This window comes from Dama dama, chromosome 21, assembly GCF_033118175.1.
Source record: "Dama dama isolate Ldn47 chromosome 21, ASM3311817v1, whole genome shotgun sequence".
Lineage (NCBI taxonomy): Eukaryota > Metazoa > Chordata > Mammalia > Artiodactyla > Cervidae > Dama > Dama dama.
Genome location: NC_083701.1, coordinates 4,085,193 through 4,112,201, shown reverse-complemented (window position 1 = coordinate 4,112,201; position 27,009 = coordinate 4,085,193). Strand labels below are relative to the sequence as shown.

The window sequence follows — 27,009 nt, the reverse complement described above, 5'->3', positions numbered from 1 at the left end:
GGCCACTGGCCAAAAAGCTGGCCGCCATCCTACTGGTTGGAAGAACCAGAGGACTGAGTTTGGGTCACCACAGCTGGTGGAAAATGAACAGGGAAATGCCAGGAAGAAGAGAGCCAGGGAGTGGGTACTTCAAATTCTAAGAATAAATTCTGCCTGAATCATGTGCTGACCCCTGTGTACCATGCACATATAGGGCAGGCTCCAGGCGGCCCAGCTGAGACTGAACTCAGCTGAATCGAGACCGGAACTCATAGAATGGAGAGAGCTTGCAATTGAGACCTGCCTAGTTAGCTGCCTGCTAAGTCAACTAACCAAGCAGTCTTCAGAGGAATGACATTGAATCCAGAGTTGCCACAACTTGTCAGCCCCAAGTCTAGGGCATAATCTAAAACCACCTGATACACAAACACTAAAATGTAATCCAGTCTCAAGAGGAAAAGAAATCTAAAGGAAGCTGACTCCAATGGTGACTCAGAAATTGGAATTAGCAAGCAAGGACTTCAAAGAGCTGTTATTTTCAAGGACATATAGGAAAATTCATTCATAGTTAATGAAAAGATAGGAAATGTCAACAGAGAAATAGAAACTATAAAAAAGAGTCATATGAGAATTCCATAACTAAAACCAGAATATCTGAAACAAAATCTCCATGGGACTGGGTGATCAGTAGGATGGAGATGAGAGAACAGTCAGGGAGACTAAGGACAAAACTACTCCAGTCTGAGGAACTTAGAGAAAAAAGATTGGGGGGAAAGAGAGAAAGAACAGAGTCTCTGGACTCTGTTGAAGGACGCTATCAAAAGATTTAACATGCACAGAATGGGAGTTTTAAAAGCAGAGAAAAAAAGAGCAGAAAAAAACAGCTACAGAAATGACACACATTCACAGACTCAAGAGGCTCAGTGAAGCCGAACACAGTGAACAAACCACAGCCAAGCACATCCCAGTTACACACTGCTGAAAGCCAAAGATAAAGAGCAGGCCACGGAAGCAGCCAGAAAAAGTGACACATGACACAAGACGAAGAATAATTTGAAAGGCCAGTGACTTCTCCTTGGAAGATAGTGAAAGAAAGCTTTAAGGTGCTGAAAGGAAAACAAAAGGAAAAATGCCATTGGTTCAGAGTTCTGTATACAGTGAAATGAAGCTCAATTCATTTTCAGATTAAAAAAAAAAAAAACAACACCCCAAACTAATCAACAGGTTCACACCACAAGAAATGCTAAAGAAGTTCTTTGATAGATAATTCAAGAAAGGTCTTTAGGAAAGAACAAAGAGCACTGTTTGGGGTTAAATATAAGATTTCCCCCTTACTTTCCTTAAAATGCTAATTTAAAACACAAAGTGGAATCTTATGAGATTACTAACATATATGAATATATATGACATCTAGAGCAGAAAGGATTGAGGTGGTAATTTAAAGTGAAATACAAAGATTAAGTCTAAGTAGACAGCATCACCAGCTCAATGGACAAGAGTTTGAGCAAGCTCCAGGAGATGGCGAAAGTCAAGGAAACCCGGCGTGCTGCAGACCATGAGGTCACAAAGAGTTGGACACGACTGAGCGACTGAACAACAAGACGGTGAAAAGTTAAAGATGTACAATGTAATACGCAGAGCAATCACTAAAAGTATGACACAAACAGTATTTCTAAATTGCAAGTTTCGAGGGGGGGGAGGTTAAACAAGAGGAAGAGGTGCAGAAGGTAAGCCCATGGCTTCGCAGCACCAGCCCCCTTCATCGAGAACCGGCTGGGTGCCCCAGGGGCTGCTGCGTCTTCCAGTCTAGGTGAGGTGCCCGGGGACCCGGGACCCACACAGAGCCAGCGCTGCTCCCATCGGTCCCGGCGCCCCCGCACCCACCTCACCTGCCCGCCCCCTTAACCTACGGCCACTGGCCCTCCACGGTCCAGACGGGAGGGCAGATGTCCATGCCTGCTCCACTCTTTCTCCACGTTTTCAGGGATAACCCTGAAGACGACATTCGGGGAAAGGGAATTAGGAACAGAGAGAAGGAGAACTGTGCCAGAGATGGGTGAAGGGAGGGGTGACGGCAGCTGCCTGGCAAGTCTGAGGATTTCGCTGTGGGTGCTGGGGGAGGCCTTCGGATGCTAACAGATAAACGAGTGGATTCCAGCTGCAGGGGAGCTTCATCCAAAGTTCTCTTACAAACAAGACAAGGCAGGGAAGCCCACAGAGTGAGGAGGAGTGTAGGGGCAGAGCAGCCAGCGACCCCCCCTAGTGGGGAGGGGCCACCCCAGGGTAGAGACCAGGACACTGGTCCCGGACTGGGGAGAAGAGGGCTGGGGTCTTGCACCCACCCTTTGTGGGGTGCAAAATCCAGGCAAGTCACAGGGTGTTATGAGACTTGAGTGAAAAGGGCAATGGTATCTCATCCTTGAGAATTATTGTGAGATCAGCAAGGTAAATGGTCTGTGAAGCCACGTAAGTACAAAGGGTTCAGTTCAGTTCAGTTGCTCAGTCATGTCTGACTCTGTGCAACCCCATGAACCACAGCACACCAGGCCTCTCTGTCCATCACCAACTCTAGGAATCTACCCAAACCCATGTCCATTGAGTCGGTGATGCCATCTAGCCATCTCATCCTCTGTCGTCCCCTTCTCCTCCTGCCCTCAATCTTTCCCAGTATCAGGGTCTTTTCAAATGAGTCAATTCTTCGCATCAGGTGGCCAAAGTACTGGAGTTTCAGCTTCAACATCAGTCCTTCCAATGAACACCCAGGACTGATCGCCTTTAGGATGGACTGGTTGGATCTCCTTGCAATTCAAGGGACTCTCAAGAGTCTTCTCCAACACCACAGTTCAAAAGCATCAATTCTTTGGCGCTCATACAAAGGGTTAACTTTTATGAAATTTAAGTTTAAATCTCCCCAGAAATTTGTTTACTTCACACAAAACCAAGCTGCGGATCTGAAGGTAAAGCAGAGCCGCACCTGTAAAGGTCTGAACATCATCAGGGTGTGAGGTCCCCACAGGGAAGGAACAGGTTTGATGTAATTTTTCATAGAAAACAGTTTAAATTGTACATTAAGTTCCTACTAAATTTACTATTTATTTTTTATTACTGGGAAGGCAAAGGCCCCAAACATTTTACACTGTAAATACAGGAATAATTGAAAAACAGGCTACTCTTCTAGATAAGATCGAGACCAGCAAGATGGCAACAAGAAGGAAGATGCTGATATGATGACTAAGGGGGAATTCAGACACCACCTTTGAGAGGAATTTGGGGAGCAGATTCAAAACCACCTGAAAAATACAGTGAAGAAGCACAAGTAATCTCACGTTATTAGTCAAAGCTAGAGTTTTTAATCTAGAGTTCACATTTTAAGATAAATGAAGAATCAGAAAGGATTAAAAAAAGAAAAAAGCCTGTAGAAGACATCCATAAGACATCTACAAAATGTCGAAAAGATGTGCCTTGCATTTTGGTATCTGGACAGTAATAGCTACCACTTTTTTTTTTTTTTTTCTTTTTTCCTCTTTGCAGAAGCCTTTATTGAAATATTCTTCTTTCGTAGTTTTAAGATTAGTGAGAGTTCCTATTTATTCTTTTTTTTTTAAGCTACCACTTTTAAATGTGAATAGTTAACTTTTTTTTTAATTAAAAAAAATTTTTTTTTTAATTTTTTATTTTTTTCAAAGGAAACCGAGTGTTTATCTACAAGAATAAAACTAACTAAAGCACAAACCGGGAAACAAAACTAGACCTAGGTTCTAGGTGGGCAATAAGGCAGTTAAAATAAATCTAACAAATATGTTGAGAGGAAGAAAGAATGAATAGATACACAGTCTTAAACAGAGAGAGATAAGATGATTTATATAGGTAAAGATTAACTATAAGGGGGGGGGGAATACAGTATGAAAAACAAATGAATAAATGTAGATAACAGAATTAGGAGGATTAAAAATTGTCAAATTAAATTTAGAAGAAGACTGAGAAAAAAAAGAAAAAGAAAAAAAGAAAGTTCTACAGAACTGCAAAAGCCTAACGTAGAAGAAAAGTTTTATAACAGGAGTAAAGATGTCACAGACAAAAAAAAAACCTCAAAAGCTTCATTTGATTCCATAGTGACAATAACATTGAAAACTACTGCAGTGGTGGTGAGGGCGGGATGAAAGAAAAAAAAAATCCAAAAGAATCTACAGAGCAAATCAAAACAGAGGAACAATATACGTTTATCTTGAGTCACTGCGGTCAGAATCCTTTTCTTCACTTGTATTCACAGGCCACCTCACCTCCCTCGGATACCCTTCATCGGTGTGCTGATCTCTGGGCCTGGTGTGGGGGCACCTTACATTCTAATCTGGTCCCACTCCTATGTGTTCTTGCCTCCGAAGTCCACAGCTATCAGAACTAGTGCGTTTTCTTTTGTTGTTGTTATTGTTGGTTGATTGGCTGGTTTGCAGGTGGGCTCTCTCAATGACTTATTTATATATTCCACAGACACAGAGTCTCCCTAGGTGATCGTGTGGGTTTAATCTGCAGTTTGCACACCTGGTAGGGAGGTTCTGGGTCTTCTTCCTTAGCTACACTGCTGCTGAGTTTCAACTGGGGTTTTACTTCCATTTCTGCATGTGGTTTGTCCACTGGGGTTTGCTCCTGAGGTTGCCCTGGAGTCCTTGGGTTTGCCCCTTTGAGGGCCAGGTGTGGAGGTGGTGCAGCAGATTGGGTCACAGAGGTTCTGGCAAGCGCCACGTGCTCAGGTCATAATTAGCTTTTTTAAAAAACAGCAATTGATCATTTTCTGTGCCCAAGACTTCCAGGTCTCCTGTGGATCTTCAGATGAAACTTTGTTTTTACTACTACTTACCAAGTATGCCCACCAAGTATGTGCCCACCACAAGCATGAAAACTAAACGCTTTTCAGATGACTTTACTTAGTCCTGGAGTATAGGTAGGACTCGTGACCCCACTCTTCCAGGGAGGCTAGGTCGCTCACCCAAGGCCATGCATGTGTGCTCAGTCGCTTAGTCATGTCTGACTCTGTGACCCTATGGACTGTAGCCCCCAGGCTCCTCTGTCCATGGGAGTCTCAGGCAAGAATACTGGAGTGGGTTGCCATGCCCTCCTCCAGGTCAAATAGATTTCTCGAAGGCCAGTTTTGTATGATAAAGTCAAGAAGCAAACACGACAATATCAAGTTATAACAAACATGCAAAACAACAACAACAAACACGCAAGATCCAGCACTCCCCCCAGACCCAAGCTGAAGACAAGGCTATACATTACGGACACAGGATGAGGACACAGCAGGCCAGCACAGGCTCTGGCTAACGCACACTGGGCGGCCTGCCTCTAGCTGCCACAAGTGCCCCTGGAGAGACTCACGCTCAAGGAAAACTGACAAAACTGCTCCCACGGACGCTGCGATCACAGAGGGCCACAGTGGCCAGACGCAGCACATTCCAGATGTAACAGCACAACAGTAATAACCCATGGAAACTATGCCACCCTTCAAAGTCCTTGAGTGGGGGCCCTTTTGCCTAAGCCAGAGATGCTGCCTTTGTTCTGGGGGACTTTCTCTGCCTGACACTCAAGAAAATACAAGAAAACTGGCTGCAGGAATTCCGTGTAACAGTGTTTTTCTTTCTTTCTTCTTTTTCCTTTTAAACTAAACAGTGTTAAGAGTTTGTCCACCAGTCATAATCATAGCCTGGGAGCTTACTGACTTTAGCTGGGTCTCAGATCAAAGCGCAGTGTGACAATTGACAGCCTGTGCCCTGGACTCAGGTGGACTTGCCTTGAATACCAGGTCGTGACCCGCGGTTGGTCAGCCACCTGGCCTGTTTCCATTTCCTCACTTGTAAACTGATGATGACAACATCACCTACACCTCTAAGGACCGTGAGGGTTCAGATGAAGTACTGTGTGAGAGTTCGTGGCACTCAGTCCACACTGGTTTTCAACGCTGTGATCTCTACAGGTGACTGCAGAGGATGGAGACCTGCTTCCGGTGAACAGTGTCCATTTGCTGGGCTTCCTGAAGCGCCCAGGGCCAGGGGGCCTTCCAGGCAGACACTTACTAGGTCAGTATTCTTTAGGATCGAAAAGATGAGGTATATTGTGTACATACCACTTATGTTTGTTTGTTTAACCTACCCTTCACATGTGAAAACGACAGCTTAGAAACAAGGATAAATTCCCAAAGGTTTAAAAAAACCATGGCTGAAGCAACAGGAGCTTTCATCACTGCTGGGGATGCTGCACGGGCACACCCACGTAGAAAAACAGGTGCTGTCGGCACATAAAGCTACAGCCTGCTCGCACGCGGATGCGTGAACATGCACCCACCAGGCGTTTGTGCACACGTGCTCCCCAAAGACACATCTAGTATGCCCACACAGCAGCGGTCTTGATGCTGTCTGTGTCTCAAAGCCCCAGGATGGAAAGTGGTAGAAGAGATAAACCAAGGTAGAGTCATAAGTGGAGCACATACAGCAACGAGAATGAGGTACAACTAGCTGAATAACAGTGACCTCAGACTAAATATTGGGCGAAAGTAAGTCATCAACAAAAAAGCACACACTGAATGGGGGTTTACATACAGCTCAAAAACAGGCAGAACCAACCTGTGGTGAGCGGTTACCCTTGCGGGGGGAGCACTGACTGCAAAGAGGGCTCCAGTGAGTTTCTGGGGTGCAGGCAATGCTGTTTTCTTGTTCTGGTTACTTTGCCCTTTATGAAAATTCAATGAGTTTACTTCTTGGCATGTCTTTAAGTTCGCATCTTTGCATGTCAACAAAAAATTTTTTTAAATGACAAAAATTAAGGTACAAAATTTAAATGGATAACTTTATTTATTGCATTCATTTGTCTAAAAGGGATTTAAGAAGCCGCATGTTAAATGCTTTCCTGAGATAAAGCTGACAATTTCTTCCTGTAAGGAAGCACAGATGTCTTAGTCACACAGAGCACTGCTCAGCAACGCTAACTTTGAACATAACCTCCAAAGGGGACAATACACCCGTGGTTTATGTGGTCTCCTTGGCACAGTATCTACCTCACAATGAACTGAACCAGCAAGAGACTAAATGATTCCTTCACTCAAAGAATATTCAGTGCACTCTTATAACTTGTCAGGAACACGGTACTAAATGCTAGGGCACACACTATGAGAAATTTCCTACTGAGGGATTTCTTACACTTGCCAACAGGCTGCTGAGAGTTGGACCTCATTCTCCTCAGTGAGGCACATGTACGAACAAGGACCCGGGACAGGAGGAGGACTGGCCTCCCGGTCAGAGCTGACCCATCCCAGTAGGACTCTCTGCCAACAAGAGTGGCTCTGAGAGCCACTGTTCCTAACTTAGGACACAGTGAAAACAAGCGGTGGTCCCATCCCAGGGGAGAGGAGCCCATGAGAACCTGTGTCTGTCTGCAGTGTTTCTCTTACAGCAGACAAGGAGAATGGGATTGGGGAACATTTTTAAGTGACCTGGGATAAGGATTACCCAAAATTTATTATTTTCTTTGAATCTTGCATATAATAAAACTTTTGGAAAAGTCACTAAAAGATTCTATTTTCTTGTTTGTGATTCATTGTTACATATAGCTATCCAGGCAAGCTATTTTTTTTTTTCAGGCAAGCTATTATGTTACAAAGTTATATTTTATTTGGTTTATTTGGTAGCCATATTCTACATGTTCCAAATACAAAGTTAAGCTTCATTTCTGACTAATACAAAACAAACAGGATAAACTAATACTCAGTGACCTGTGCTACCTGTTCACAAGAGAACATCTATAAACTGGGACCTGATGTTTTTATACATGCGTGTGTGTCGGTGTGTGTATAAAATACTTGCACTTAGCCCTAAACCCTCACCCGGGACGCTCTAGGGAGCTACTCCACCTTCACGCCGCCATCCTCCAGCCACGTCAGCACTGCCGTGTGCCGAGCATGGGCTCGGCGGCTGTGTGGTCCTCACTGGGTCCCGGAGCCTGGCCTGAGGGTTGGGCGACACCGAGGTGAGTATGACGATCCCTGTCCTCAAGGAGCTTCAGTCTAGTAGGGGATGAGACGTACTAGACTGTGAGCTCCTCGAGGGCAGGAAAAGTGTCTGGTCCTCCTGCCCACTGACCAGCACCGGCCCAGCCACGCGGTGCCCAGTGTTGGGGCAGCCGACTGGACCGGGCCACGGCCGCCTGTGGCTGCGCAGGGTGAGCATGGCCAGAAGCAGCCAGAGCTCCGGGCAGCCTGCAGGCAGAGCAGGGAGGAGGCCGAGGAGGATGCCAGGGCCCATCTCGGGAGGCGCAGGCGGGCGCCTTCCAGGCAGAGGCGCAGGCTAGCGAGGCCACGGTGTGAGAAAGGGCAGGAGGGTCCCAGCCAAGACTCGAGAAGCCCCAGCTGCTACTCTGGAAGCCTCTACTTGACAGGGGGTGGCAGGAACCCACTGAAAGCTGCCCTGAGCAGGGAGTTCGGGTAAGACTGATGGGTGAGGCGTGCGGGGCGGGGGGAGCAGGTCTGCAGACACGGAGGTGAGGATTCCCTAGCTGGTCAGCTGGTGCAGGCAGGCAGGCAGGGAATTACTGATGGCTTCCTGATGTCGGTGGAGACAAAGGCCCCGCCATGACACACAGAAGGCGAGGGCAAGAGCCAGGCAGGAGAAGCCACAGCAGCTCTGTTCCAGGATACACAGTGTCCTGCAGCGGGGAGCCCAGGACAGAAAAGGGGCTGGTGAGAAAAGGCAGAACCGAAGCTAACGGCAGATGGAGTTGGGAGCAAAGCCACAGCGGGTTAAGAAATTGAACCCAGAGGGGCTGAGGGGACGAGCACAAGTTGATTGATACCCCGAGTGACAGGGAAGGACGCACACGGAGCCTGGCATCAAAGTGGAGAAGTTCAGGGAGAGAAACTGTCAAACTCCGAGGAAAGGTCAGCAGGGAACCAGACACACGTAGGGGCAAACCATGAAAGAAAGCATGTCTAAAAGCGAGCCCCAACAGAGGCAGTGGATACAGCTGAACTGTACGGAGACTTTCAGCCTGGAGAAAGCCCTCTCAAGAGACCCCAGGGGCCATCACAGAGAGGCCCTGCAGCAGGACAGAGGTGGGCGGGCTGGTGGGCGTTGCAGCAGTCACAGTGCGGCCAAGGACGTCGACCCCTGCCTCCTCCGCCGGACTTCAAGATCCGGGGTCAGGACTGTGCATGCTCCCTCTGGACCCACAGAACCTAGCCTAGAACGAGGAGATGCAGCAAAACAACTGCTGACCAGACGACTGGCTCAGCTCACACCCAGGCCCTGCTCCCTCCCGGCATCATTTTCTGTGCTAAGCCAGGCTGGAGAGGGTTCAAGCCCTGGGGGTGAGGGTGGGCTACAGGAGCTGCCTGGGCTTCTGCACCCACATTCACGATTTTTAGGAAAAAAGACTAAAACACAGCAAATAAACTTACCTACGATCAGGGAGTACCCCAAATAGGAGCCAGGTGATTTGGCACATTAAACCATGGTGCTGGCTGGCTGGGTTATGTATTATATTAAAGTGTCCTGCTGATTCAAGTATTAAGCCTCAATCTAGACTTAATTCAACTGCTTACTGAGCATGGATGAGGTACTGGTCCTAAGCTCTGCCCCAGGGCTACAGGAATGCGTAAGCTGGACGAAGGCCACCCAGTGGCCGGTCAGCTCCTTCAGCCCCTCTGGGCACAGCACACTGAGGAGCCCCGTGTGCTCCCCCAGGGGATGGGGCTGCTGCAGGCTTGAGTCTAACGGCGCCGGGCACAGACCGAGCAGGAGCCACAGAAGGCAGCTGAGCGGGTAAGGTGGATGTCTGAAGTGTGATAACATAAGCACTCAGAAGGTACCACAGGACTGGGTGTGTCTCTTCTGGGGTGGGTGGGATTAGGGTGGCGACACCTGAGCTGGGCTGTGAAGACTGAAGAGGGGCACCCTGGGGGCAAACAGGGGCAGGGGTGGAAGGAAAGGCAGTGAGCAGTACAGGTGGTCAGGGGCTGGGTGCAGCTGGAGCGGAAGGCGGAGTGTGTGCAGAGAGATGGCGAGCTGAGCGGGGACCAGGTCTGGAAGGGCCTGGGAGTGGCGCCGAGCAGTCAGGCCAGGGAGATCTGATCACCTTCTCAACTTTAGGAAGACTCTAAGACACATGTTTCTTAAGACTTACGAGGTGTAAAGAAATACAATCAGTAAGGTAACTGTGCCTGCCTGAGATGTAATGACAGAAGGACCTGCAGGGAACGGCGGCCGAGGCCCTCGCCCACCCCTGCCCGGCCTGGCCCCGCCCCACCCATACCTGAGCTGAGCCTTGAGCTCAGTGAAACGGGGCCGCCGGCTGGGGTCGTACGCCCAGCACTTGGTCATGAGGCTGTAGAGGGTGGGAGGGCAGTTGGGAGGCATGGGCAGCCTCTCCCCATTCTCGATGCGCCCAATCACGTCATTGTTCTTCACGCCTTGAAAGGGCTTCACACCATGCATCAGAATTTCCCACATACACACACCTGCGGGGTGGGAGCAAAAACACAGCCGTGAACTTTGCAGGAGGAGGGCAGTTCCCACGTTTCAGGGGTGACTTCAGAGCTGGCACACGGGCCAAGTAAAGCAACGTTCAGTTAGCTCTGCTATCAAACAGAAACAGGAACGCTAGTTTGTAGGATGGGAATAATAACACAGTATTATCAACAACAAAAAAAAGTTTGTCTAAGAGGTTTACCTCATTAAAACATCCACAATAGAAAACACACTGCCCCCCCAGCTATAGTGATATTTCACAGAATAGCTCAGTGAACTGATTTTAAAGACGCTGAATGCATTTCAGATTCCCTTTCCACTTTAGTCCAACCTGCTCATGATCACAGCAGCTGGCCTGAGGCCTGACAGAGAAAACCCTACAGTTCAAGTCTTAACGCGTCCAGGACCCTCAGGTTCCTCTCAAGGCCCCATCACTTGGCACACTGACCATGCAGATGTGCCCGAAAACACGCTCCTTGGAGCTTCTGCTGGTGCTGAACTCTCTAGATTCAACACCGCTCATCATCTTCGTCACAGCTCTCCTCTTGCAGGTCCCTTTGTGAGTTCCTTGCCCTGCCCACCACCCCCGACCGTGGAAGCTCCCGTCTGCCCCATCGCAAGCGTGCCCCGTACACCTGGTGCCGGGGCAGGGGCAGAGGGGTTATGACTGTCTTTTGGCATCTTCAGCACCTAAGCTGGTGTGTGCCTCAGACAGGGAGGCACAACTTCACGTCAATGTGAATTAGATCTGAAATTAGCTAAAAGCCAACGGTTTTGAAGAGTGTATGACTGCCCCCCCCCAAATTGCCTTACTTCTGTTTTTTTTTCTCACCAGTAATTATGACAATATCGCTAGTAATGACAAAACCGGGTGTCATTTCTTGAGACTTCAATGTGTGTCTGGAACTCCTCCTTGAAATTTACATCATCCTTAATCATCACACCTTACATCTTTTTAAAAACTGTTGTTTATGAAATCTAAGATGCTATGGGTTTTAAGATGCATTATTATTTTATATTACCAGAAAAGGAGGGAATATGCTGCCAACTAAATTATAACCAGATCCTTTGTTACCTCTTAGAATTATTTTATTCTTACCAAAGAGCTCTTTTAAACTCATTCAGACAAGAAAGAAGCACTGATATGAACAAAACAAAATCTACACAAGGGCATGCGAGTAATCACATAAAACACCTGGAATGACACCAACTGTGAGATACCACTGATTTGTCACAAATCCTAGTTCCAGAAATGTGAAGAAAAAAACAAACAAATAGGCATCTCAGACCCTGAAATGTGGAATTCCCTTGAGAGGTTAAGCAACCTGCTTAACCTGAGTCGCAAAGCAGACAGTGAGGTCTTAGGATCTGAAGCCAACTGAACTGTAGCCCCTTCTCCAATCGCAGGGCACTGTTTCCTGTCTTACCGAATTCCTTCTTTCACCTAATATGGGTTAAGGCACTAAATGGCTGTTGAAAGTCAACAGCAAGGAAGCAGAAGAAAAAATGAGAACACATACTTGAGGAACATCAAGTTGCTTTTATGTACAGGAAGAAGAAGGTGCATAAACATAACAGAGCATCTCCTGGGAAGCTGTTTGAAGTCCAGCACAGAATACGCACACAGGGCCATGCACAGGGTCGCTGCGTGAGTGCTGTGACTGAGACAGCACGCGCAGGGGCGCGGCAGGGCGGCACACCTGCTGCACGCGTGCAAAGGGGACATTTCAACAGGGGGAAAGGGTGTCAGGATGAGGTGTCTGAAACCCAGCAGAGGAAATACGCACACAGGGCCACGCACAGGGTCGCTGCGTGAGTGCTGAGACAGCACGCGCAGGGGTGTGGCAGGGCAGCACACCTGCTGCACGCGCGCAAAGGGGACATTTCAACAGGGGGAAAGGGTGTCAGGATGAGGTGTCTGGAAAGCAGGGCGGAGACGGAGCATCACCCACACCAAAAAGGTGAGTCATTTACAAGTGTGGGTGGGAAGAGGGAAGAGGCGCTGCAGGATGAACGTCAGCCCTGCGCACGCACGCCTGGGGGCTCTGCGGGGACACAGAGAGCAAGAGGGGGATGGCGGGAGGACATCGGAGCAGCAGCGCTACAGGACGCGAAGGGACAAGCTTTCAAGCCTCGAGACAAGCTGGGAAGGAGGTCAGACTCCAGAGAGAGGTGAAAGGCAGTCAGTCTCAAACACGCTGGATTTGGGGACCATCATGTCACCCGATGTGCAGGTCAACCGTTGACATCACTCACATAAAAGTAACGCCCCGCAGAAGGCGGCAGAGAGGAAGGAAGGGAGCAAAAAGCTTACCCCGCAAAGGAGGAGGAGGCCTGCGTCAGAGGAGTGAGGATGGCGTGTGATAAGGGAGGTCGGGCAGGGGAGGGCAGACCAACTTCCAACTGACCAGACAGTGCCAAGTTTATTCTGGAGAACATACAAACTGTAACTTTAACCACAGAAGTTCTCAAATACTCACCAAACATCCACACATCACTAGCTGAGGTAAAACGTCGAAAATTGATTGACTCAGGAGCCATCCATTTAATAGGCAATTTTCCTTTGGAAGCTGGAAGATTAATTTTAGAAAGTAAAACCTCCCTGTTATCTGCTTAGGGACCTCACAGTTAGAAACAGCTGAGATTTCCACTACGGGGTCTTTGGGAGAACCACTTTTTCCTTCCTTTTGGTGCTGGTCACTTGGGGTGATGTGGGGAGGTGGGGAGCAGGGCAGGATGTGGCCATGAGCTCACAGCCAACAGACTTGACAGTCTAAACCTTAGCTCAAGTACTAAGAATATGAAAATTAATAATAACTTGAAGAACCAAGTCAATCTGATTCTGAGACTGGCAAAATTAAAGAAAAAAATTGCATCAGCTAGATTTCAGCTCCAAAACTAAAGGATGGAAGTCTCTGGAGTCAGCAGATTGGAGCTCTGAGGGAAGTTCGGGGGGGGACTGTGTTCACTGATCCAGGGTGCCCAACCCTCCGCTGGGAGGTGGCGAGCTGTGTCTACCGGGTAGAGGGTCGGGGGCTGGACGTCTGAGTTGATCCCAGCTGTCAGCAACTAGAGATAAAGCTGCAATGAACAAACACCAATTTTGTGTAAATGTGAGTTTTCATTTCTCTGGGTGAGATGCCTAGGTGTCTATTTCTAGGTCATAAGATAGTGCATGTTTAGTTTTTTAAGAATCTGCAAAACTCTTTCCCAGAGTGGCTTATCATTTTACATTTAACATCCTCACAAACAACCCACAAAGTAATTCGCCTTGCCTTCTGCATGTCTGCCAGCATTCCGTGCCACCACTGCTGTGACCGTGGCCACCCCGACAGGCGTGCCCGACACCTCTCAGTGGCTCACTCTGTGCTTCCCCAGGGTAATGTGCCCTGTGCCGCCCGAACAGCCTGTGGAGGAATCTCTCTTCCATCTTTTACCCCTTTTCCACCCGTGTACTTTCCCTTTTCACCTGTGAGTTTTGAGCGTTCCTTCTGTAGCCCAGATAACAGTCTTTTGTTGGGGATTTGATTAGCAAATATCTCCTCCCACTCTGTAACTGGTCTTTCCATCCATCTGCCCAGGTCTTTTGCAGAACAAAAGGTTTTAACTTCTGATGAGGAACAAGTTATTACTTTTTCCCTTTTATGCATGTTTTTGGTGTCAAATCCAAGGACTCTTCCTCACCTGGCCCTAGATTCAAAAGATTTGCCTCTATTTTTCTTCCTAAAAGTCTCACAGTCTTAGGTCTTGAAACTAAGTCTATGATGGGTCTGAGTTAATGGGGAGTGAGTGTAGGTTGCGGGCCGTTTCTTGCCCAGGGATGACCAATTGCTCTAGCGCCTTCACCGAGAAGGCTGTCCTTGCTCCACAGACCTGACTACACACCTACGTCAAAGCTCAGCCGAGCACATTAAAATGTACTTTTTTTAAGAGCTAAAAATCACTGAGCATATTTCCTACTTGTCACTCTGATTTCTTACCTTTGTAGTAAGTACTATCTTCCATATATCGGGATAATCCAAAGTCTCCTAATTTTACACAATCATTTGAGGACACCAGAACGTTCCGAGCAGCAATGTCCCTAATAAGGAAGAATGTGGAACAAAATTAATATGAGGGGAAAACCCCACAAATTGATCTATATTATATAAAGACATACAGACACTTTGAAAGACAGCTTATATACAATACAAACAGGAACTTTATTATACACTGAAAAAGAGAGATGCTTTTATTGTTTTACTTCAAATATATTCCTTTTGGCAGATATTTACTCACTCAATAATATGGTGATTAGTATCCTGAATGATGGCAAAGAAAATTCTTAAATAATGAAATCACTTATTACTTTTGATACAATCACATTACCCACTGCAATAACTGATGGACAGTACAGGGCCAGGGTGTGTAACCCTACTGTTAATAACAAATTTCATTAAATACAATTAAAATGATCTTCAGAACACTTGCAACACAAAGTACTAGGCAAATGAACTGTAAAGGCTTTCACTTGTACTCAAAGGAGAGACCCAGAGTAAGAACAGAAATTCTGCAGAAGGCCAACAGATATTATTCATGACACTATGGTATCCTAGAAAGTTCCATGACAATATGTTTTAGGTCCACAGTGCCACATAGAGGCTGTCAACAGTATCTGTGGAAGGAACCAGTGATCTGCTTCAAATTCCATGTGAGGAAAACCCCTCAGTTCCATGAGTTCCCATGCCATGGCACTACACAGCAGGACTTTCAGCGCCGTCTGTGTAGGAGTCAAGAAGGGGACTCAGGCACCATGAGAACCTCTTTCCGCCCACCCCCCACCTCAGAGGCAGCTCACCAGCTTCATGACCGGTCTCACCTGTGTACAAATCTTTTACTCTCCAGATATGCAAGGGCTGTACTAAGCTGATAGGCATATAGGATCAAAGACGCTAGATCCAAACTGTATTTCCTTACTTGCAGAAATGACCGCAACTTTTTTAACAGTGACCAAAAGGAACAAGAAAAATAATTAGTGTCACAGACTAAAATTCAATAGCAGAAGAGTTACATTCAACAACGATCTGATCCTTTCCAAATGCATTTTTATGAGAATGCCTTCAATTCTATCCTAAAAATGAAAAAAAAAACAAAACCAAAAAACAAAACAGGCATAATGAAAGAGACACATCATCACAGAAATCATGCTTAATTATTCTTCATTTGAGATCCAATTGCAAAAATTAGAGTCCTCATGATTATAGACACATATCTGAAAAAATACAGAAAGATGGTTCCAGAGAATGAATAAAGGTGTGGTATAAAATACCACCAGATAATAAGAGCTGGAGAACAACAAAAAAAATCTAGTTACAAAGCAAGCCTCCTCCACAACCACGGTCAGCCCACCTCCCCAGACCACCCTGTGCCCCAGGCCGACCTGAGCACAAGGGGATGAAGACAAAGCAGGGGCAAGAAGTCCCCCTCCGCCGCCAGGGAATCTTGGGTGATGAAGGGTAAAATGGTTACATGTTTACGGGTGTTTATGCCCTAGGCTTACTATAGTCCGTACTATGACCATCAGGACTAATTCGGCAAAATGCTAATATAGCAAAGAAGGCAGATGAACTCCAATCCTACACAATCTCCCTACACATAAAGGAGAAGCATTATTAATGATCTAACCCAGAAGAATTAGCAAATTCTCCAAAAACAAAAGCAGAAAAATTATGTGAAAACAATTTATGTAAACACTCCATTTTATTTGGAAAGGTGTGGGAGAGGAAGAAGAGAAATCCTGGAGGCCTTAAAATAATTCCTTCACCAGAAAGCTTTGTCAGGACTGGAAGTGGCCGGTGACCAAGTGGTTATTTTTTCCCCTCTCTCTTGCTGTTGCCTACAGAAAACGCCCAGTGATTTGAGAGTGAAAGAAGCAACGTCAGAGAGGTTTGGGTAAATGGATGCTGAATTTAAGTAAATCAGAACCATTGTTTCACCTTTGGGGGACTTCACTTTGCAGTGTCTTTTAGACCATCTAATATTACCCACGGTTTCTTAGAGCCTCATAGAGCCGTCATCAGAGCTGGGGAGGAGATCAGGGAGGCCGCGGGCAGCGCCCTGTCGCCGGAAGGCAGGGCCAACACCATCGTGAGAGGACGACGGGCCCAGGTCATCTTTGATTCCCAGAAACTAAAACCCTGATTCTCACTAAAAGCAAAACTGCTTGGTGTCTTTCCAGAAACAAGTAATATGTATAATGTGTTAGACGGTTAAACTACTAGATTTCAGCACCAACGTCACAGGCAGACATCTGGAAAGTTTACCCCAAGGAGGGCCCAAGGAGCCGCCTGGAGACGGACAGAGGGCGGGGCCCAGCCGGCCCGCCCTCCTATGACTCAGCGGCCTGGGTGGGGACCTGCCCAGGTGGTGGTGACACACCTACTAAAGAGCTTCTGGGAGAAAGTCAAATAAGGACATCGCTCACACTCTGCTACGCTTTAAGAAGAAACTGTGACTCACATTAGTTGGTCTGAAAGACACTGCAAAGTCAATTCCCCCAAAGATGAAGCAGTGGTTCTGATGTACCTAAATTCAGCACATTTACCCAAACTCCACTAACATTGCTTCTTTCACACTCAAATCAGTGGGTGAGTTCTTTAGGCAACAGCAAGAAAGAGGGAAAGAAGAGAACCACTTAGTCACCTGCTGCTTCCAGTCCTGAAAAAGCTTTGGGGTGGGAAGACCCTGCCACCTGCACTGAGCTAGGGGACTACTTGGGAATTTAATGAGGATGCTATACTACTATAATATGTATATGTACATATATACACACTCTCATATGTATACTACGAGTGTATGTCACACACTTCCCTGCGGGTGCAGGCGCGGCGGATAGGGGGCGGGCACCTCTCCGAGTGTGCGCTATATATATGCACACACATAGACACTCTCCTAAGTATACTACAAGAGTGTATGTCACACACGTGGTGGATGGGGGGCAGGTACCTCTCTGAGTGTGCACTATATATATGCGCACATATACACACTCTATGTATACTATGAGAGTGTATGTCACACACTTCCCTGTGGATGCAGGCGTGATAGATGGGGGATCGGTACCTCTCTGAGTGTGCACTATGTATATGCACACATATACACACTCTCATATACTACGAGAGTGTATGTCACACACTCCCCTGCGGGCACAGGCGTGATAGATGGGGGATCGGTACCTCTCTGAGTGTGCACTATGTATATGCACACACATACACACTCTATATGTACTATGAGAGTGTATGTCACGCACTCCCCTGCAGGTGCAGGCGCGGTGGATGGGGGGTGGGTACCTCTCCGAGTGTGCACTATGTATATGCACACATATACACACTCTATGTATACTACGCGAGTATATGTCACGCACTCCCCTGTGGGTGCAGGTGCAGTAGGTGAGGGGTGGGTACCTCTCTGAGTGTGCACTATGTATATGCACACATATACACACTCTATGTATACTACGCGAGTATATGTCACGCACTCCCCTGTGGGTGCAGGTAGAGTAGGTGGGGGGTGGGTACCTCTCCAAGTGTGCACAGCTCCATGATGATCCAGACGGGGTTCTCTGTGATGACTCCAATCAGCTTCACAATGTGAGGGTGGTCAAACTGACGCATCGTTACTGCGGAGAAACAGGTGTCCAAAACCGTCATTCTTTTGAAGATCTTTCAGTTTCCTGAAGACGAGTTCAGTTAAGACTCGGGGCTAATGGGAGTTCCCTGGCGGTCCGGTGGTTAGGATTTAGCACTTTTCACTGGCTGAGAAAACCTCCTCTTTTTTTCCAGGGACAAATGTGACCTGAGGCTAACTTTCCAGGTTTTCCTCTGGAAACCTGACCAAGCTGGAATGTGTGATTCATTCTCTAAGAAATACCCTTCATGGTAAAACTCCCTGATTGGTAAATTGCTGGTGGGGCAGCAGGCACATTCCTGAGTGTGAATGCAGCTGGGCGTTCCGTGCAGGGCCCCGGAGCCCATGCCGGTGGCTTTGAGAGGATTTCTCCTTGACCCAAGAGGCTCCGGCATCCACCACTGTGGCCGCATCACCTCCCAGCGCTATCAGGGCTAAGAAAGCAGTTCCTGGACCACTGTGAGGACTTCCCTGTGGGGAAATGCCAGCATGTGGCTTCCAGGCCTGAACTCCTTTCAAAAAGTCTGACGCCAGACGTGGCCTGTGGCCGTCGCGTGAGTGTGACTGCTTTGCTGAGCCTAAGATGACCAAGAGGGCCCTGCACATGTACACACATACCTAGATGTGGGGACCTATTTTTAAGCATGTACACATTTCTAACATCAGGTTAAGGAATCACCCGCACAGGCCACTAGGATGACTGAGACGCAGGACAACATTCCTAGAACTATCGAACCTCAAACCTGGAAGCAACTTTACAGGCAACCTAGCACAGTGGTCCCCTCAAAGCACCCGGATTTCACAGACTACTGATACGAAAAAAAAATTTTTTTTAATTTTGGGGACCAATTCAGGGTTGATTTTTACGCTGCCAAGCAAAGACACAAGCAACACAGCAGGAGAAAATATCTCATCATACCCACTTTAGTACGGAGCCCAGTGTGGACTGCAGCTCAGTGCTGGGTCCGTCTGGGGAGGACAGACCTCTCTGCTTTCACTCTGGACACTGCACAGCTGACCCTCCGTATCCACAGGGGATGGGTCCCAGGACCCGCGGGGGGGAACCAACATCTGTGGGCGCTCAAGTGCTTCTGACAACAGCGGAGTGCTTGCATGTGGCACGTGCACAGCCTCCGTATACTTTGCTTGTCTCCTGTAACACCTAGTACAACGTAAAAGCCATGTATGCAGATGCCAGAGCATAGCAAAGTCAAGTTTTGCTTTTGGGGACTTTCTGGAACTCTTCTTCTCAATATTTTCAACCCACAGTTGGTTGAACCTGTGGATCTAAAACTTGTAGATATGGAAGACTATATGCTACCATCACACCCAAGGACCACACTGGCTCTTCTTGCAGACTGACTACACCCTCACTTGAGAGAACTCAAACCCTTAAGGTAGTCTCCCCTCAATTTTCCCCACACATTCCAAAAATAGGGCCTGGTAGTTTAAAGCAAAGAAACAAACAAAAAACACAACACACAACAATACCTGGAGCAAAATCCAAAAGGTACCACTGGATGTCATCTGGTCAGTACAGTTCATCACTTCAGTACAGTGTGGTGGCTTGGGATAGACATTCAGGAACCCAGTATATTTACCCTTATTTTCAATTGACTTACCATCACTTTCGGTTTATGTCACCCTTAACATACAGTTAACAAGCTTTTACATCTCCTATTAAAAACACCACACAGTGTAGGGCTAAGAGGAGACCCGTGCGGTCACTAGGAAAGTCCATCCTCACTGGGCTGAAGCCCATCAGCTGCAGAAGTGTGACTCATTCACCCAGGGCCAGAAGCGCGGGCCAGGGTGGCTGCTGGCTTCCACAAACTCAGAGTCACTGGAACACATCTTGCTGGCTCCTTTTCGAGCAGTCTGTGGCTCTTCCACACTCTGACGGCAGAGCTGAGCATCCGTGACAGGGACCACCTGGCCTGCAGAGCCCAGGATGTTTACTATGTGGTCCTTCAGAGAAAGAGTTTAATGACCCCTGATCTAAGCCATACTGCCACTCTTACATAGAGAGCCTGTCAAAGCCCTACAGGATTTTAGGTATACTGCCTGTAGCATGTTTCTCTGAAATAACAGCCTTTCAAAAAAGAAGACAAGGTTAGTTTGACCTGACTACTACAAAATGCTAAAATTGATTTTTGTAATGATGATTCCAAAGTCTTACAAAAATTACAAGATAATACCTACTCGCAAAAATTTTAGAGAAAGGTAAGCAATTTTAAAAAATGTGCATTTTTGAAAACATATAATGTATTTTACCACCAAAGGAAAAGCACAGAGGCTGTTGGGTAATGACAGCTGATTTTCAGTCTCTGTTTCCTCAGCCGCGACACCCCGAAGAAGCACACTAATTCAGACGGAAGTCATCACCAGGCCCTGTCTTGTACTCCAGTTAAAGACCCGAGAACAGGATCAGGACTTGCTCTGACTCAACTGATGAACTGACCATCTGGTTTACTCCATGACTTATCACTTATTGGACTGCTGGGTGGTAAATATTTATTGAAATTCCATGTACATATAATGAAAGACACCACGATTCATTCATGCGACCAACAGCTAAAACCACCTTCTGTGAGTTAAGCCCTGTGCTGGCTCTGGGTCTGAACCACGAGTAAAACAGACATGGTCCCTGTCCCCACTGGGACTTATAGTCTAGAGGAAGAGAAAGGCATCGTGTATTTAATTACGGCCACTTGGGAAGGGAAAGATGGGCTCCCGTGACAAAGCCTCTGAAGGAGAGACCCTTTAACTCTGCTGGTTGGGAGAGACAAGCTGAGTGGAAGCAGGATTAAGGACCCAGCCTGAGGCAGGCGGGAAGGAGCAGACATGTGCACACAGGCAGGACCAGGGCCTGCTCTCCGCAGGTCTGTCCTCAAGAGAGGACCGGCCACACACGACTCTCAGGATGGTCTGGGCCCTGCTCCCTACTCATCCTCGGGTTCCATCCTATAGGGACTGTGTCTGTCCTGCTCACTGCCCAACTCCATGGCCTGCGGGCATCACTACATCCACCCAAGCCCAGTGTGGAGATGGTTACGGTACAAAGTGCCAGGGGATAAAGGGGCAGTAAGTCAATCTGCCTTCACGCCCCAAAAATGTGACAGTTGACCTGGAGAACTCTGTGCCCATGAGCCTCGACAAAAACAGATATTAACTGCATGGCAAGAGAATAAATGTAGCTGCCTCATAAAAGTCAAAACATTGTTTTTCTTACTTCTTTAGAGACTGTTTGGATTTCACAAACAGAAAGTCAAAATGGAGTCCCACAGAAATGTCTAGAAACTTACAGGCTTCTTGAAGGAATTTCTCTCTTACGCTGTCCGAAGTACAGTTTTTACATGTTTTAATTGCAACCGCCAAAGCTGGATTCTCCTGTGATGGGGACACATGGAACAAGAGGTCTCTGTGTTAATCAGTGGGCATGTTCAGGAAAGGCAGTTTATTCTGCAACTCTGTGGATTCTGGATCAGACAGAATCAAAACCACACAACCTTAACAGTGGGAGGAACACTTAAAGTCCTCTGTAGAAAATCCCCAGAAAGCAGACATGCAGGTAAAATGCTGCAGGTGACTCGAGTCCCACAAACACCTCCCCCACCCGTGGTGCCTCCAGGACTCCTGTGGGGGCTCAGGCTGCACCAGGAACAAGGGCTGGCAACCCCGAGCACCGCCAGCCGATGTCCCGGCAGAGGACACAGACAGACACCACAAACAAGACACTGAGACGTCATGTAACAGGTTAGAAGGTAAGCTCCCGGAGACAGGGGAGAGGGGACAAGAGCAAAGACCTGCAGGAGGGGAGGGGGCGGCCCTGTGGCTTCTAACCTGAGTGAGAGCCCCCGTCCCGGGACAGGGTCTGGGCAGAGGAGGGCCTTGCTGACCTTGGCCAGGAAGGAACACTCCAGGGAGGTGAGGGGAGGTGCAGGAGCTGTGGAGGGCTGGGGGGTGATGGGGGAGAGGATGCCAGGCTGAGCGGGAGAGGGCAAGCTGGGGTCTCTGAAGCTGACCAGAAGCCCAACTCTGAATGTGATGGGCTTGAGATGTTGGTGGGACAGCGAGTCACACTGGAGAGTGGACGTCAGCGCTGAGTGGGGTGGGGAGGGGTCCTGGAAGCGGCCGCAGTTCAGACAGTGGTGGAAGCAGGGGCTAGACAAACCACACAGGGAGACAGAGGTGTGAAGATGGAACCTCCCAGCCTCTCCACACCAAGAGGTCAGGGAGAGGGGCGACACACCAAGGTTGGGGGTGGCAAAAAACCACGAAGACATGTCACCCTGGGAGCCAAAGAAGCTGAACTTCCTCGTCCAAGTTCAAAAGAAAAGTAAGAAATAAGAGGCCACTTCAAGCAAACCAATTAAAAAAAAACACCAGGGAAGATTTTAACTAGAAATGTATGTGCTTATCCTATCCTTGGCTTTGGGTGGTCCCTTCCAGAACCACCCATTTCTCTTATTTCAAGTGCCCTGTTCGCCAAAAAAAAAACTCATTAGAACAGCACCTGATTCATAGATTGTGTTCAATAAATATTTGTGGAATTAATGAATGCTTTAAATATTGTTCTTTTAAATGGAAATGCTCACCTACAAGTCATGGTCATGGTGCATCGTTTTTTTGCATATCTTAAAAGTATCCTCAATTGCATTAATTTGTTTTAGATTTCATGCTAACTGTACACTGTGATTCTAAAGGAAACGCTCTCAAACCAGAATGATATAACAGGCCACAAGACTGTAACACAGACTCGTGGGACTGCAGTCCCTCTCCGACCCTGTGGGAGGTGTGCCCTGGCGGCAGGACCACTCAGGAGGGAGCGGTTGCCAGGCCCCCGGAGGAAAGCAGCCGGCTGGTACAGAGGTCTGTCTGCTCAAAGTCTGAGCTCGGGGCCTTCTGAGAGTCACCAGCAACACACCACACTGCTCTGAATTTTAGAGAGCAAACTTCTAGGACCAGCACCATGACTTCTACCTCTGTGTGAACGTAAGGCTGACTGATATATTTTAGAAATGACACAAAATGCCCATTTTTACAAGAGAACTGAATAATAACAGAAACTTCTGTAAGACCATAAATCAGTCAATCCTGTCAGTTCACACTCAAATATTGAACATGGTGCTTTACGACAGTAAAAAAACTGCAAAAGAAGCACTGCTCTCTAAAGATGCATGTCTCAGATAGATGCTAAGCCTGAGATTTCGGGGCAGCATGTGGGCAAAGGGCTATAGGACTGTTACTGATGACAGAGGCTGAATGAAAGATTAGAACAAATAAAAGACAGAACCAGCTCTCAGGAGCTAATTTTGCCAGTTTGGGTTTCTGAACATAGCAAGTGAATTGACATATATGATAAGCCTTGCAGAGGACAACAGCAAATATCCTGAAGAAGCAGGGCCTCATGAGGACAGACAGGAGTGGGCCATGAGGGGGGCGGGGCAGGCACGGTGGGGGGCCGCCCGACAGGACCTACCGGGCTCGTGTAGGTGCCCTGGTGCACGTCTCCAAACTGGCCCTCTCCGATGCACCGGCCGAGTTCTATTCTTTCTCTCTGAATCTCATAGTCCCTGGCTGCAAAACACGATCCACACACCAGAAGACACTTCAGTGCAACATCCCCAGTGCAGAAAACACAGGACACATTTCATTTCATCATCATCGATGAGTAAGAATTTCATCGGTAGCACATCATTCTATGAAAATGCTTTAAACAGAGTGGAATTCTCTTAAACGAGTATTTTAAAAGGAATTTATGTAGCTGTTATGGCACTGCTTAAATTATCAAAATGATGAGTTTTATACAAGGTAGATTTTTTTTTTCATATTTTTGAATGTCTGATTCAGTTGATTAATTCGATAGTCTGCTAAATAATTGCTCCAAGTTTATATATGTTTAATTAATACATACTATTAGTTCAGGTATTAATATAGGAAGTCTAAAAAATGGTTATTTAAAGCAATTATTTCACAAGTAACTAAAGTCTGTAGACATGGAGGGAAAAAATTGTGGCATGAGTAATTTTGTGTTTTAAAAGTTTAAGAGTGTTCCACTTCATTATAATCCTATCTATATTATTCACGGAGCTAAACGAGTTTAAAGAGGTAGCTTCTAGGACCAGCTTTAAGTTAGGAGATTTGGGAACAAGGTTGAATGTATCACATAATAGATTACAAGTATTTTATATTTTTGAGAGCATCAGCCTCAAATTAATGTATTCAATTGTCATGATTTATACAAACCCAATTATTTGGAGGCACATGGAAAGAAACTACCCACTGGGAACCTAGGAGATGATTCTAATCCAATGACCTGCTTGGTATTTTGATTTCTTCTAATTTGTCAAATTAGAAATCACATGGAAAATTCAACTCAAATTTTAGATGGTCATTTTCCTCTTTAAAATCACTTTAGCTGGTAGTTCCATTGATTTAACAGCATGAGTAAACCAATGAAAAAGTTTAAAAATAAAAGTTAACTGGAAACTGAGACATCCCATATCATTCCATGGGTTGCAATTGCAAGCAAATGCAGTTATTTTAAAGGAATCCTGTTACCTTCATCTATTCCATAGCTTTCTGTATCGCAATTAAGAGAGAAAAAAAGTGAAGACCTTGCTTAGAAATAACTAATAGCAATCAGGTTAACAACAAACTCGGAGAGTACATTTCAATATTTACTTTGTTAAATATTTTGACTATGAATATGAGTCAAAAAAAGAGGACCAAACACAAGTAACAACACAATATCCTCAAGTTAATGCAATGTGATATACAATGCTTCACATTTCTATCCCATAAACTCCTTATATGATAAGCCATTTTTCTGGGGTTTAGATAAAAGTTAGCATGTTGGACATTTACTACTCAACTATGAATAATATACGAATAAAAATTTGGATAGTCTGCAAGAATGTACAAAAGACTAAGTGGCTAACCAAACCTTGAAACCAAAATTTAAACATTTTTCTGAATTGCTACCACAAGTCAGAGTAAACCCATTTAATTCTCAACTCTTGCCTCCGTTTCAAATCACCAACCCAGGAGCTGTTAGAATGAAGTTCAGCCCCTCCACCCCCACCTTTTACCCCCCAGAATAACCCACAGGGTTGAGCTGGACTGGGCTATTTCCCTTTATTTTGGTAAATCTACTCAACATGTGTAGGAAATCTATTGAGAACAACTTTCAAAGTATTTATACAACAGGGTAAAGCATTTGAAACATTTCACAAACACACAGAGCTTTACTGAAACCAGGATATTAGATGCTGAAATATTAGGCCTCGAAGGCTTAAGGTGGACTCCTAATCAGGCCTCTTTAAGAGGTAGGGTTAACTTTTTTTTTAATTGAGACATGCCCTTGAAATTTTCCAGAGCTGGGACTATATACACCCCACCTGGAGAGCTGGGGCTCCCAGGCTCTCCTCACCAGCAGAGGGTGACACTGCTGGGCTGCTGGGGGGCGGGGGACGGCGAGGAGTCCTACTCTCCCCACACCTCCCACCCCGAGCTGGAAGGACCGGACACAGGAAGCTCTTTGTAATTGCTTAGTCAAGGGCAATGAGAAATGAAACCTCAGAGGGGAAATGTGATTCATTAAAAGGTGTGCATTCAAAGAACTGTATGTGTGTGTGTGTGTGTGTGTGCGTGTGTTTAAATACTAATTTCCTACAGACAGGAAATGTTTTAATCATTAAAGGTTATATATTATCCCAGAGCAAGAACACAAGATTACAAAATCCCCATAACTGAACTGACTTACAATAGCTATTTGAGTTTCAGGCTTCCGACCTGGCAGTGGGCATGGAAGGCTGCAGAGAGTATTCCTACTATGAACTCAATAAGGTACTAAATGGACAATAAACACCTAAAACATTTAAACACAAGATATTTAAACTCTGTCAAATCTGAACAGGAGCGAAACCAGAGCTACTCACTGGAGGGCATGGTGTAAGTGTCCTCTTCGTCGATGATCTCAGCATAATCGTCCGTTTCTGCAGGAGAGGAAACATGTATGTTGGAAGAGGTTAAATCTCAGACCCCCTGGCCTTGAACTAATTTGAAAAGGCAAAATGACCTGCCTGCATCCCCTGCTATGCTGACATATTCTTAAAACACTATTACTCAATTTTTGCTCACACACGAGTCATTTATGCAAATAAAGGTGACATCATGGTCCACCATGTCATAATACACAGACTTGTTCCTCGGAGAACACACAGACTGCCACAGAAAACCCTGTGGAATACAGAAGACGGCCATGACTGTGTGCACGAGTCAAACGCACCAAGCAGTCGGGCTGACCGTGAAGCCCTGCCTCACTACACCCAGCACACGTGTGAAGCCGCACCACCGTCCACTGGTGCTTCTCCAAGCACAGCTCAGACTTCATTCGCAGTCAGACCTCACAGCATATTCTGCATGTTCTTCGGAAAACAAAATGGCTAACTTATTTTATCTGTTCAGGGTGAAAGCAACCCAGGAATTGCCCTTGTAACTTTTCACTCAGATATTTGAACAGTGTATATTCATGTCAAAAGGGTAAAAGAAAAAAAAAAGGGTAAAAGATGTGTCAAAAATAATAAAATCAGAATAGCATAGAAATTGAGTTCTTCTCTGGTGTAATGTCAAGGAGTTCCAATGCTTCCACTAATTCCTCTCGGTAATGCAGGAACTTAACGACCCACCTCCATATTAATGGGGGGAAACTCCTTTTGAGGAAGCCACGCACTCACTTGGATAATAATTACACTGAAAATCACTCAGGTCTTCTCTGTTTTTCCTCATACTGGAAAGAGGAAAACCTTGAGCAGCTCTGTGCACAGGGTTTAAGCTGCTGGGCCAGCACCGGAGG

At 46.5% G+C, this 27,009-nt stretch overlaps 1 protein-coding gene across 13 annotated transcripts in view; it reads right to left on the bottom strand.

Moving 5' to 3' along the window:
- PTK2 (protein tyrosine kinase 2) overlaps positions 1 to 27,009 on the bottom strand; it is a 207,804-nt gene that overhangs the window by 27,767 nt on the left and 153,028 nt on the right. For 8 of the 13 annotated variants that reach the window (XM_061123123.1, XM_061123121.1, XM_061123124.1 and 5 more), the window contains 9 exons: positions 26,093 to 26,149; positions 24,714 to 24,734; positions 23,632 to 23,729; positions 21,455 to 21,539; positions 18,041 to 18,141; positions 15,346 to 15,461; positions 14,468 to 14,568; positions 12,968 to 13,057; positions 10,273 to 10,477 (listed from right to left, as the gene is read on the bottom strand). In XM_061123123.1, coding sequence (XP_060979106.1) covers positions 10,273 to 10,477; positions 12,968 to 13,057; positions 14,468 to 14,568; positions 15,346 to 15,461; positions 18,041 to 18,141; positions 21,455 to 21,539; positions 23,632 to 23,729; positions 24,714 to 24,734; positions 26,093 to 26,149 — 874 coding nt within the window. Of the gene's footprint in view, positions 1 to 6,593; positions 6,616 to 10,272; positions 10,479 to 10,696; positions 10,702 to 12,967; positions 13,058 to 14,467; positions 14,569 to 15,345; positions 15,462 to 18,040; positions 18,142 to 21,454; positions 21,540 to 23,631; positions 23,730 to 24,713; positions 24,735 to 26,092; positions 26,150 to 27,009 lie in introns of those variants that run through there. The other 5 variants (XM_061123118.1, XM_061123116.1, XM_061123120.1 and 2 more) reach the window with 3 other exon arrangements.